The sequence below is a fragment of the Lycium ferocissimum genome, chromosome 7 (genome assembly GCF_029784015.1).
Source record: "Lycium ferocissimum isolate CSIRO_LF1 chromosome 7, AGI_CSIRO_Lferr_CH_V1, whole genome shotgun sequence".
NCBI classification, from domain to species: Eukaryota; Viridiplantae; Streptophyta; class Magnoliopsida; order Solanales; family Solanaceae; genus Lycium; species Lycium ferocissimum.
The window spans coordinates 448,742-461,747 of NC_081348.1; the positions used below are offsets into that span (position 1 = coordinate 448,742).

Genomic DNA, 13,006 nt, shown 5'->3' on the forward strand with positions numbered 1-13,006 from the left:
GCATTGTATTTTGCTGTTATCTTTTTATATTTGTTAACCATTCTCTTTATGGAAAGTTCAATTCGTTGTATTAGTTTCCGGAAAATAGATTGAGATTACTTTCAGCGAATTTATTGCCTAACGTAGAAGCTGTTGTAGCTGAATGTACCTCCCCTCATCTTTGTCTTAGCAATTTGCTTTTTCCAAATTTGTTATCATCTTCTTCTAGCCATAATTTCAACAGTCTGGTTGGTGATACATGTAGCTTATTTTGCTATTCACTTTTTTCCTGGAGATGAGTGTTACCCGTTGACAGGGGTAAAACACAAGAACTTTTTTCAGCTGTGAGAAGGTCCAATATTTTACGTAGCCATCTGCTTCTCTCTAGAAAACCCTCGAGCGCAGTGATGCAATCATACATTCCGAGTGTAACTATAGATTGTGATGAGCTGTTATGATAGATATTTATTCCGGAAAGGGGCAGAAAATATCCCCAATTGTTGCAATTGTTCTTTTTTCTTTTTGGTAAATGTTGCAATTGTTGAGAGTAAACCTTACGTCCATCTATTGATATAAAATTGCACCCACTGTTATTTTTGCAGCTAAATACTGCCCTTATAACTAAGGGTCCACACCAAATAAAAATGAGTTATAATTATTTATTACGTGGCCTCCTCAAATATACTTCAAGGTCTTTTTGAGAATTGATTTTGTACATCGTCATCAAACTTTTTTTTTTTTTTTTTGAACTATAAAAGTTAAATCACCTCTACCAACAGAAATTACGAGATAAAATTTTGAAAGTTTATCAAACAATCCAATTATAGAAAACCAAAAGAGATATTTAACTTAACCTTTGGAAATTAGAAAAATATAGTAGTAATTAAAATACCTAATTCAAAGCCTCAATTCGGATTAGTTAAAGTATTCATGGCTTTACTTAAACTTATTTCAGTCCAGTACTGCTTAATAATTTAGATCCTCCGACACTAAAAAGTTGTCTGTATATTTTTATATGAAGTAGTCCTTTTTTTTTTTTTTTTTTTTTTTTTTTTTTTTGGGAAAAAAGACAGTCTGGATCTGATTGAATAAACTAGAACTCGTGACACCGTGACGTTTAATAAAATCACAAAAACGTTGGGGGCGTTACCCAACTCGTCCTCTTTCAACAAACATTAAAATCTATGACGAAAAGCTTGTTACCAATTATCTAAAGATAGTTGGCCTATGATTTAAAATCAAAGCAAATGTGTTTTTGAAAAGTACATCTATACCGATATTGATAATATATTCTACCAAGCTTCTAAGAAACTAAACTTGTTCAATTTTTTTTAAAAGTCCTTATTTTAAGAAAAAATTGAAGTGTTTCATCAAATTTTTAGAAAAAAATTAAATGATGTTAAATAATAAAAGAATACTTTAAATATTAACAGAAGCCTCTCCACAAAGACTTTTGAACCATACTAAGCACAAATTATAATATTAAAACAATATTTAATTATAGCCAAACAAAAACTTAATCTTCACAAAAAATAATTATAATAAAAATTACTCCTAGTATTCAATATTTTTGAAAGCTTGAGAAGACATGCAAGAATAGTGCACCATCTCGCTCTCATTAATTTCATTCTCTCATATTTTACATTTTTGGTGAGAGGACGTATAGTACATTCAGAATGTTCAATCTCTTGTCAGTACATTCAGAATTTTCATCTGTACAACAGTACAAGTAAATGCTGCTCCTCTATTCCATAATTATTCTAGGCAATCATTGGTTTCCATAGATATAAGACCCTTAACCTTAGTTTTTCAAACAAGCGGGGTTCTTTTTCTATGTTTCAATGCCGTGGCCTTATAACATTACAACTCTCCATATTAACAATAGGTACGCCTATCCTATATATTCCCATCACGACAACATCAACAACAATAATGCTTACGCTCAATCCCTATCAGTTAGAGCCAGTCTCCACGAATTTATAAGATCACCAAGAAAGTTGAAAAGCAAGAAATATAGCGATTTAAGAGAACATATATTACTTCGTCTTATTTATTTAAATTAAGAAAAGGAGAGAAAACATGAAGACGATAATAACAGGAAAAATTAAAATTACAACATGCAAATGCATAGTGGCATACTAATACTTCATAAGTAACAAATGGTAGAATAAAAATAAAGTACAAATAGCTAGCCGGTGGAGCAAAATCATATTTGGTGATATAGAAGCAGCATCAATCAATAAGCTCAATGCATATTAATAAGGAAATTGATTACATAGAAACTAAAGAACATTCCAAAAGAGGCTGCCGGAGCAAAACCATCACCGGTAGCCATAGCCGGTGAAGGTGCAATATTGTCAGATTCCAAGTCTTGAGCCACTGTCATATTCAAATTAACAATTAAAATTAGGAGAATAAAAATATAGAAAAACCTAAGGCAAGCCATTTGAAAATATTTATGAGAAATATCAAGGACTTAGTTTATTTATTTTGGGAAGAATTAAGGTAAATGAGATAGGAGAAAGGCATGATATTTATAGTGAAACAAAGTTAGGAACCTTATGCTTGTGTGATATTTCAGAGTGACAACAAATTAAGAGGTACAGATTCTGTTTATTGCATGCATGCCATTTGGCTATGGGAATTCTTGTTAGGAAAAATGGTGTCGTTTTATTATAGGGTAAGGTTTGACACGTACGTTTTGTTAAATGATCAATTGAATCTATGTTCTGTTTCCTATCACTATTGTTATTTTTTAAAACTCGATGTTCAAGATCTGCATTGGAGTTAGTGCTCGATTCTATCCGGATTCGTGTTGGATAAGGCTCGTTTATGGGGAAAACACTCCCTATCAAAAATATTTTCATACCCTAACTCAAATTCGAAATCTCTGATTAAGAGCGAAACAACCCCATCCACTCCGCGACATGTTTTGGCGGTCACTATTGTTCTTAACAAAGGCATCTTCCTACTATGAAAAATTGTTTTAACTCTGGGAGTATAAACAGGTGTCCTCAGCAACTATACAGTGAAGCAAAAGTTAGTTTTCCAATTGGAATTATTAGTGGAGGTGGGGGTCGGAACAGGTGAAAAGCGTTTGGACATGAATTAGTTAATATTTTAAAAAAATATTAATTAATTAATTTAATAAAAGAATAAGACATATACTTTTTACAAAAAGATTATAGAAATCGGTGAATAGCGTCTCATAACTAATAACTTTAGTTATGTCTGATCATGAAGATACCATTGAAGTTTTGTGAATGAAAAATTTAAATTAAAAACTTTAAAAATTCCTAAACATATTTTTCAGATTTTAACTTCTAATTTCATGTTTAATTTGAAGTTGAATTAATAAGCCAATTTAACAAATAAACACTTACTATTTGATATAATCTGTTAATATTATTTCAACTACTTGAACAAGATCTAAGGCCAAACGAGGATGCATCATTCGCTAAAGTAATATACCTACCGGCTTCCTTTTCAATTTTTTTTTTTTGTTTTGCGTTTTTTCTGTGCACATGGGAATAATTATGAATTTGGTCACCAACTTATTCCGCTAACTATTTTAACCTTTGAATTAGTCCAAAATCAAAATTTTGGGGGAACAAGCAGCATCTCATCATGGTCAATACTGCCAAGTGGGAATTGGACCCTAGTTCAGAGTTACGCAAAAACCAATGCAATTCTATTTAATTCCACTTGCATACTCTCCCCGACTTATATTATTTCTCATGACTTTTAAAAATAATTGTCTGAATTAATTAGGAAGCTCAATTTAAAATTAATTATTTTTTCTTATTTTGCCCTTCGTAGTAATTTCTCTTGAAGACAACAAACACCTCAAGTATAGAGTAGGAGATTATATCTTAAGGTACAAATAAAACTAAACTAGTTTAAAAAATCCTTTTGATTAATTTTTTTTTAAAACTTATAAAAGAAAAATATGATAAATAATTTGAGACAAAGAAGGAAGTACCATTTATTATACCTTTCCAAAGTCCCTTAAGTTATTACTTTACTTTTCCATTGCATTCAATTTTAAATGCGGGAGTTGTGATTTGTTTTTATAGCAGACAACATAATTTGTTTCACTTACCTCATAAAAATTAAAGCAAACTCCTTCCAACCACATGCCTCTTACGTGAACGCATGTAGGCCAGAGTAAACTCTATTGGCCTTACGTTTGATTAAGTATTTAAAAAATTTAAAAATATTTTTTAAATTTATGATTTCAAACATATGATAATATTTGTGTAACAATAAAACTTATAGTGTTAAATATGTCATAACATTTGAATGGCTATAAGAACTTGTTAATAAGAACAAAAAAGATTAATTTAAATTATTTTCAAATTTTAAAAAAGAGTCATTTTCCTTAAAGTTAAAACATACTAATTAAAAAGAATCTTACCACCTTTTGAAAAGATTAATGTAAAAGACGTCATGATGAAAGAAAGAAATTAAAATTTATTAATAAGTTTCAAAAAGTATAAAATTTAGTGGTCATTGAAGTAATTGGTTATTTTTTTTTGAATAAATAAAGTAAGCTGATAAATCTATAAATCCAAAGCAAAACGGTTATTAGGGGGAAAAAGTTGTCATATGAATGGAAAAGGAAATGAAACCGAATTCTTAAGTTTTGATCATGAAAAGAGAAACACAAAGTAAGAACAAACATTAGATATAGGAATCCTAAGAGCTGAAACGAAAGATTGTGAAACTCTATCACTGAATACAACACGGGGGTTTCAAAACAATTCCAAAAAGTTCTTGGAAAACCTTTTTTCTGATCATAATGTTTTCAAAAAATTGTTTTTTGTGTTTGTAGATTCGATAATGTACCTTAATCTCATTGATAATTTTGAGATTGATCGATATTTCGAGATCAATCTCAAATAAATGCAAAATGATGAAATTGCAATTAATCATTCCATAGCAAACAAAAACAACAACAATAATGATAATAAACCACAAAATAATGATTTTATTTTGTTGGTGATGATATGTATTACACAAAGATGTGGAATTAAAGACCAATAGGTCTAAAATATCTTCTTCTTTTTTTTTTGCCTGCCCTAAGACCTGTAATAATCTCCTTCAATTCTCATCCTTTTTTTCTTTTTCTTTTCATATGATATATTTAGTGCATGTAATAAGCAAAGAAGGACAATAAAGTAGCACCGGCCAAAGTTGCCACATGGGGCAATGAAGCAGTGGCATCACTTGAAGGGGCAGGAGCTGGGGCGGAGCTTGGGGGCAATATTTGAGCCATAGCTGCACTCATTGATGCAGCAGCAATTAGGGTGACACAAGCAATCTTCTTCATCTCCATTTCTGAATTTATTTTTATTTAAAAGAAAAGTTTGTTTTTTATGTTTTGTGTTTGATTATTTTGTTGCTTTGGTGATTTGAATGTGGTTGAGAAGAGGGGGATATATATAGGTGTGTCTAGGGATATTTTTGAAGAATTTTATAACTCGGATAATTTGAACCACATTTGTATGTTTATGGCTAGAGTGACTTTAGAGATCGTCTGTTAGATTTTAAGGGTTCTCAATTTTCTTTATTATTCTAAAATTTAGCGTTTTCTTGTTGGTCTTGGTTTGTCTTTTTTTTTCTTTTTTTTTTTTCATTCATTTCAGAAGAAAGTGCAAATATGACAATATTTTGACTAAGTTTTTTACGCTTACGTTAGAAGTAAGGGGTGTACAAAGTAAACCGACAAACCGCACTAAACCGATAAATCGAGTTAAATCGAAAAAACAATCCGATTAGTGATTTGGTTTGACTTGGTTTGGTGTTGAAAAAAAACCCCGACCATAATTGGTTTGGTTTGGTTTTAACAAAAAAAAAACAAACCGAACCAAACCAACCCGACATTACATGTATTCAATTTTTAAAATATTGTATACATAAAAATATTTATTTGTAATGTAATTTATAAATATTTCTTAAATTTTTTGGTAGTTTTTTTTATCTATTATCATATTATTCAAGTTTGAACTTAGAATTTTGAATGTCAATAAGTTTTATATCCTATGGATGTTAGTAACTCAAATAAAGTCCAAACCAAAACCAACTCAACACTAATGCTAACAAAAGAAATTCAATTTACCACTAAGAACGGCAATTATGTTGGATATTTATTCTTTAGTTTTGCATAATTGATTTAGAGAGTGAAAATACATAACTTAAGTTTTTTTTCTTTGTCATATAATTAATACTTAATAGCCGTACTTTTTTTTAGCATGACTTAGTATTTTTAGATTATGGTCATTTTCTTTATGGCTTGTTAATTAACAATATTTATTTTAACCGATTTTATTAGCTTTTGTTGAATGTTTTAATACAATGTCATCACTCTTCTCACATTGTGTTATTTTCTTAAGAAACATCTTAATTATATAGTTGTATCTTACTAGGACTAAAGAAATATTTGAAGTAAAAGTTATATGTTTTGTATCAAGACTATTCCCAAAAAAAATCCGAAAAAATCGAATAACCTGAGAAAACCCGAGGTTGAAAAACCCGAATTTTATTGGTTTGGTTTGGTGTATAAATTTAAAAAATCGGCGCAATTGGTTTGTTTTGGTGTTTAAAAAATCCTAACCAACCCGGTCCATGTATACCCTTTAGAAGAGTGTTATATTTTGAGGGTTGTTATTTTTTGTTCTTATAAGATTTTAGTTTCTCTTTTATAAGTTCTTTAGAGTAGTCTGTTAATTACTGTTATCCTTATTTCTCATATTTAGTTTTAAGATTGCTTCCTCGGTAGTAAAATTATTCAATTTTTTCTTATTTGAGTGTAGACATATTATGGTGAAAAAATGTATAGACATATTATCATCACATATTTGGTAATTTATACTCTTTCCGTCCAAAAAAGATTGTCTTAGTTTGAATTGATACATAATTTAAGAAACAAAGGAAGATTTTTGAAAGGGAAAATAACATAGGGTTCCTACTTAAGACTCTTTATTACAAAATATATAGATATTTTTCCTTATTTACAAAATATAACGATATTTTACGAAGCATGACGGATTTTCATATATTTTTTATTTTTTTATTTTTTTTTCAGAATTTTTTTTTTAAAATTATTTTAATTTTTTTTAAAAAAGAATAATTTTTATATTTTTAAAAAAATTTATTTTTAAATTTTGTTCAAAGGCTAAAAAAATTACCTCAAATTTTTTGTGTATGAAAGCTGTATGAAAAATGTATGAAATGTGTATGCGTGAGATAAATTTTTAATATAATTTTCATACACAAAATTGTGAGCGAAAACTTTAAGCCTTGAATGTTATATGAAAGTTGTTACAATGTTGTTGTAGTTGTATTAATTTTTCAGAAACCTAATATGAACTTTATATACAAAAAATGTGAATGAAAAATGTGAATGAAATTCTAAGTCTTGAGCTAGATATACACATTTCATACCATTCTCATACATAAAATTCTGAGTGTAATGTTTAAACCTTGATCGAGATATACACATATCATATGTTTTTCACACAAAATTTGAGCGAACTTTTTAAGCCTTGAGCAAGATATACACATTTCATACACAAAAATTTGAGCGATTATTTTTAGTGTTGAATGTTGTATCAAAGTTTTATACAATGTTGTTGTAGTTGTATTAATTTTACAGAAATCTAACATGAACTTTATACACAAAAATGTGAGCGAAATTTTAAGCCTTGAGTCAGATACAAATTTCATACCGTTTTCATACACACAATTTTGAGCTGATTTTTTAAGCCTTGAACGAGATACACACATTTCATATACTTTTCATAACGTTTTCATACTCTAAATTTTGAGTGAACTTTTTAAGCCAGAGATACACACATTTCATACAACTTTCATACATAAATTTTTGAGCGAAAAAAAATAATATTTTTTTAAAAATAAATAAAAAATAAAAAAATAATTTTAAATAATAATAATAATAATAATTTTTTAAAAAATAAAAAAATAATTTTTTTTTTTTTAAAAAAAACATGTTTTGTATAGGGTTTGTAATGTTATGTTTTGTAAACAGAAAACTATCGTCACGTTTCGTAAATATTTCTCCTTAATATGTATATATACGTACTTTACCCCTTTTGAAATGTGTGATCCAAAATAAGTCTTAGATATTTTTATGACTGTAAATCATCTCATAAAGTTAAATTGTTTCTAAATATAGATATGTGCTAATCTTTTTGGGACAAACTAATAAGGAAAGTAAGATAATCTTTTTGGGACGGAGGTCGTACTTCAACCTCAATTTTTTCACTTGATTTAAAGGAAATGAAGGAAGGAAGGGCTGGTAAAAAAGAGGGCGTTCAATTAGTTGTTAAGTGGCATTTTGTGGTTTTAATAAGCGTAAATAGAGGTTCAAAATGGAGTTGTCAAGGGCAATATTACCTTACCTAGATTAATAAACGGAGGGCAGAACCAATCATTTCGCAAGCCACAGGGGCAATTTTAGGCATTTTTATATTCTTTTTATTTCTGAAAGATGATTCTGTTAGCTAAGTTTGAAAATAGCAGTAAATATGTGTCAGTTTGTTAACGACTAGAGCAAAATTGACCCAAACTTTAAATGGAGAGCAAAATTCAATATTTTTTAAACCACAAGCACAATTTTGATGTTTTTCTCTTAAATGAAAGCAAACTAAGCTGCGGAGACGTCCGTGTCTTAATCCAAAACTCCAAAATTATTCACTTCTGACTAGTATTTCCTGCGATTCATATTATATGATGTTTTTCACTTGATCACATTCCTTAAGAAATTTAATCACCCCTAAAAAGTAAAATTGTTTTCACGAAATTGACATTTATTAAAGAGTAATACCTATTAAATATAATTTCGTGATTATGTAAAATTCACTTATCTATATAAAAATAATTATGCAAAAAAATAATTAATACCTTCTTGATTATGTAAGAAACCATTTATTTTAAACTAGATATAAAAGCTAAAAACATGATGTAATATGGACCGGAGGAAGTATATGAGAACGTACAGGATGCACACATATTATTTCAAATATTTTTTTTCCATCTTTTTATTGTTAGTTGACAAAAGTCCAGACATCCATTATATTCATACTCGGATAGTGTTTACATGGAAAATCGTTACAGTTGAATTTGTAGACGTGGTCAAGGACACGTGGATCAATGTAACCAAAATAACGAGATAACATGGAATAGCAAGTAAGATTATTAGAACGAAAGCAAGTAATAGTTAAAGTAAAGTATAGCTAGTTATGTAGCCTCGGCCTTGGAGAAGCTTTGAGCTAGAGTCTCCGGGCGGTGAATCACTATAACCTCAACAAATTAAGCAAGAAAGAAGAAAGATGAATGCTAAGAATAATATGAATACTTTGTATTATTGTATAATGTTTCAGAAGCCTTACAATAGAATGAGTACCTCTATTTATAGTAGAGCTATGGGGTACAGATTCCATGAATCATGACCCCTTAATTACCAATATTAATGTTGCAATAAAAGGTAATAAAGCGTAATAGAGCCTAATAAAGGCTGGAGGAAACTTGAGGTCTTCTGTAACGGTCACATCTTAAATGACGTTTGACCGGTGAGTTGGCATGCTTCTCCGGGCCTCTTGTAGTTTCTGCCTCCGGAAGCGGGTTACCAAATTACTTATCCGGAGCTTCGTATGCTTTCTCGGAATCCCTCATTTGCTTACTCGGATCTGACCTGTCGCCATCGCCGTGTCACCTTTTAATACGTCCACTTGGTTTCTACGAATTTTTCCCATATATAAATAGTCCCCCCACGTTTTGGTGACTCACTGAGATGTGACCGGGAAGTGGAAGATTTTCCCCTTCTTGTCGGGAAGTCATGTAGTCACCCTTGCGACTGCCTCATTAAAAAACTTGCCGGAAAAACTCAATTGGGACAAAAATCGGGCGAAGGGAAAAAGAGTACAGTATTTGGGGATTCATATGATAACTCCGCCACTGGTTCTTCTACCATCAACAGCCAGTTGGAGCTGAAAAAGTATCACCACCACAAAAAGCTTGATCTCGGGTTTTTAGTTTTACCCGAAACTTTTAATTTTAGAGTTCCTCACTCTATGGTTTTTAGTTATACCCGAAACCTTTATAACCTCACAGCCTTGGAGGCCGGGGGTGTTAATGACCAGAAATTTAAATCTTCTGGTTCTGGTAAAGCCAGGAAGTATAACATGTCCGGTTAGTATAATATGTCCGGTTAGTATAACATGTCCGGTTGACTTTACCATCGGAAATAAAGCATCTGACTTTTTCACCAGTTAACTGGACGGCTTTATAAGAGAGGGCCTTTATGTTTCAGTGCTTATGAAGAGGACGTCTCCTGTTTATTTGGGCACAATTATTCTGATCCATAATCTTTATTTGCTTTTAAGCGTGAGCAAATTTAAGAATGATTTCATTCCATTCAGACGCATCCGAGAATGTTTAGAATGTGCAAGTTTTGCTTCATTCCATTCCTTGAATGTACACAAGTGTTTACAACTTTACATATACGACAGTTTATAGAAAATGAACAAAAATGCATTCCAAGATAATTGTGGTCGGGCTGACATCTATTGGGTCTAGCCGGTTCCTGATTTTGGTTCCTTCTATTTTTTCGAGGCTAATCTGGCAGTCCCAGTCTTTATTTCGGAACCAGTTCGGGCTATCTCCGGTATCTTTAACGGACATGATGCCTTTGGGCACAATGACTTTTTTTTTTTTACTGTCTTGGAGCCATCTTCAGATGCTTCTCGTACTTATTAGGACAGTCCCCAGTGTCCGTAGACATTACTGTTCTTCATCTAAGTCATTTTCTAGCAACTCGCTCCGAAACACTCTTGCCTCCTGTCAGTCCGTGATCCTAATAGGTATGGTTCAAACCTGTGTCTGGAATGCCTTCGATGAAAGTTTAGTTAACCTTGATTCCGAGCCGTAGAAGTTGTTGATATATTTATCTGATCATCTTCTACGGGAATCTTCGCCGTATACCGATTGTGAACATCTTCCCAAGTTGTTGCCTGGAACTCTACCAAATTTTCCTTGAGTTTTTGTGAAGCATCCGAACTCAGCGGGTTGAGACCCATAGTGAAAGCCTCAACTGCCCATTCATCCGGAATAACGGGCAGCAACATCCTTTCCCTCTGGAACCGAGGGCCAAAGTCACGGAGCAACTCGGTCTTGGTCCCCTTTCCGTTATTCAAAAGATGTCTGCCTTTCGCGTTCGCACCTTTTGGGCTCCAGCATGTGCTTTAATAAACATATCTGCGAGCATAGCAAATGAATCAATAGAGTGTTCGGGCAAAAGAGAATACCAAGTTAAAGCCCCATTAGCTAATGTCTCGCCGAATTTCTTGATCAAGACCAATTCGATCTCATTTGGTTTCAAGTCATTTCCCTTGACAACCATGGTGTAGGCCGTTATATGCTCATGTGGATCTGTCGCCCCGTCGTACTTGGGGATGTCCGGCATCTTAAATCTCTTCGGGATCAACTCTGGGGCAGCTTCTAGTTTGTAAACTAACTAAGCGCAGTTTTTTGCATCCGGAACCTCAAGGACTGGTGGAGCCCTCGGGATTTGATCCATACGGGCTTGAAGCTCCTTCGCGTTCTTTTCCGCCTCGTTAGCGCTTTTGTTCATCTTATCAGTGATGTCTTTTATAAATTGCAAGACTTGTGCCCAGAAGGGATCATCTGGGAAGAACTCGCTCCCGGATGCGTCTTCACTCCCAACGGTTCTATCCTCAATTCGGTCTCCACTAGGTGTATTTTTTTCGACAGCTGGTGTCAGAGGAGTCCCCCCAGAACTTCTAACTTCGGCATTTGGATTGCTAGAAAGTGCTGAGATAGTTTGCCTCATGAATTTCATCCCGTCCATCATTGACCGTTGCTGCTCCCTCACGATCTGCATTACTTCTTCGGGAGTTTCGTCAGTAGGTGTTGTTTCCCCTGTAACCCGTTTATTTAGACCATTTTTTGGGACAGCTGCTCCATCGTTGTTCCCGGTAGTGAGATGAGTTTGGTCATCAGTAGTGTTTGTCATAACTGCAGCAATTGAATCTAACAACAAGATCTAAAGAGAAATAGTATAAGAAAGTAGGTCACAATGATACCGCAATTGTCCTGGCCCACAGTGGGCGCCAAACTGTTTACATGAAAAATCATTACAATTGAATTTATAGATATGGTCAAGGACACGTGGATCAATGTAATAAAAAATAATGAGATAACAAGCAATAGCAAGTAAGATTATTAGAATGAAAGCAAGTAATAGTTAAAGTAAAGTATAACTAGTTATGTAGCATGGGCCTTGGAGAAGCTTTGAGCTAGAGTCTCCGGGCGGTGAATCATTATAACCTCAACGAATTAAGCAAGAAAGAGTGAATACGAAGAATAATATGAATACTTTGTATTGTTGTATAATGTTTCAGATGCCTCACAATAGAATGAGTAACTCTATTTATACTAGAGCTATGGGGTACAGACTCCATGAATCGTGCCCCCTTAATTACCAATATTAATGTTGCAATAAAAGGCAATAAAGGGTAATAAAGCTTAATAAAAGCTAATAAAGGTGGAGGAAACTTGAGGTCTAATCAATCTTTAATGACGTTTGATGGTGAGTTGGCATGCTTCTTCGGGCCTCTTGTAGTTTCTGATTCCGGAAGAGGGATTTACCAAATTACTTATCCAGAGCTTCATATGCTTTCCCAGAACCCCTCGTTTGCTGACTCAGATCTGATCTGTCGCCATCGCCACGTGTCACCTTTTGATATGTCCACTTGGTGTATACGAATTTTGCCTTATACAGATAGTCGGACGCTTATATTATACTCCCCATTCTAATATAAATGCATTTTTAGCATTTTCTTATGGTCTAAAATAAATGAATTTTTTAAAATAAAAAACTATATTAATTAATTTCAAAATTGTTTATATTTTTAATGACTATCTCTACTATTAAAAAAAAAAATGAAAAGAAGCAAAAGAATAATATCGATAACATATTCTTTAA

The 13,006-nt window shown here is 32.3% G+C and overlaps 1 protein-coding gene across 1 annotated transcript; it reads right to left on the reverse strand.

Annotated features, from left to right (window-relative positions):
• Positions 1–4,945: 4,945 nt before the first annotated feature.
• On the reverse strand, positions 4,946–5,411 carry LOC132062455 (arabinogalactan protein 23-like). Its single transcript, XM_059455028.1, has one exon. It carries the CDS (start codon positions 5,315–5,317, stop codon positions 5,126–5,128), a length of 192 nt encoding a protein of 63 aa, XP_059311011.1. The 5' UTR covers positions 5,318–5,411; the 3' UTR covers positions 4,946–5,125.
• Between the last annotated feature and the right edge of the window lie 7,595 nt (positions 5,412–13,006).

Excerpts from the sequence above, each read along its gene's own strand:
- LOC132062455 (XM_059455028.1), bottom strand. The coding sequence starts at position 5,317 with ATGGAGATGAAGAAGATTGCTTGTGTCACCCTAATTGCTGCTGCATCA.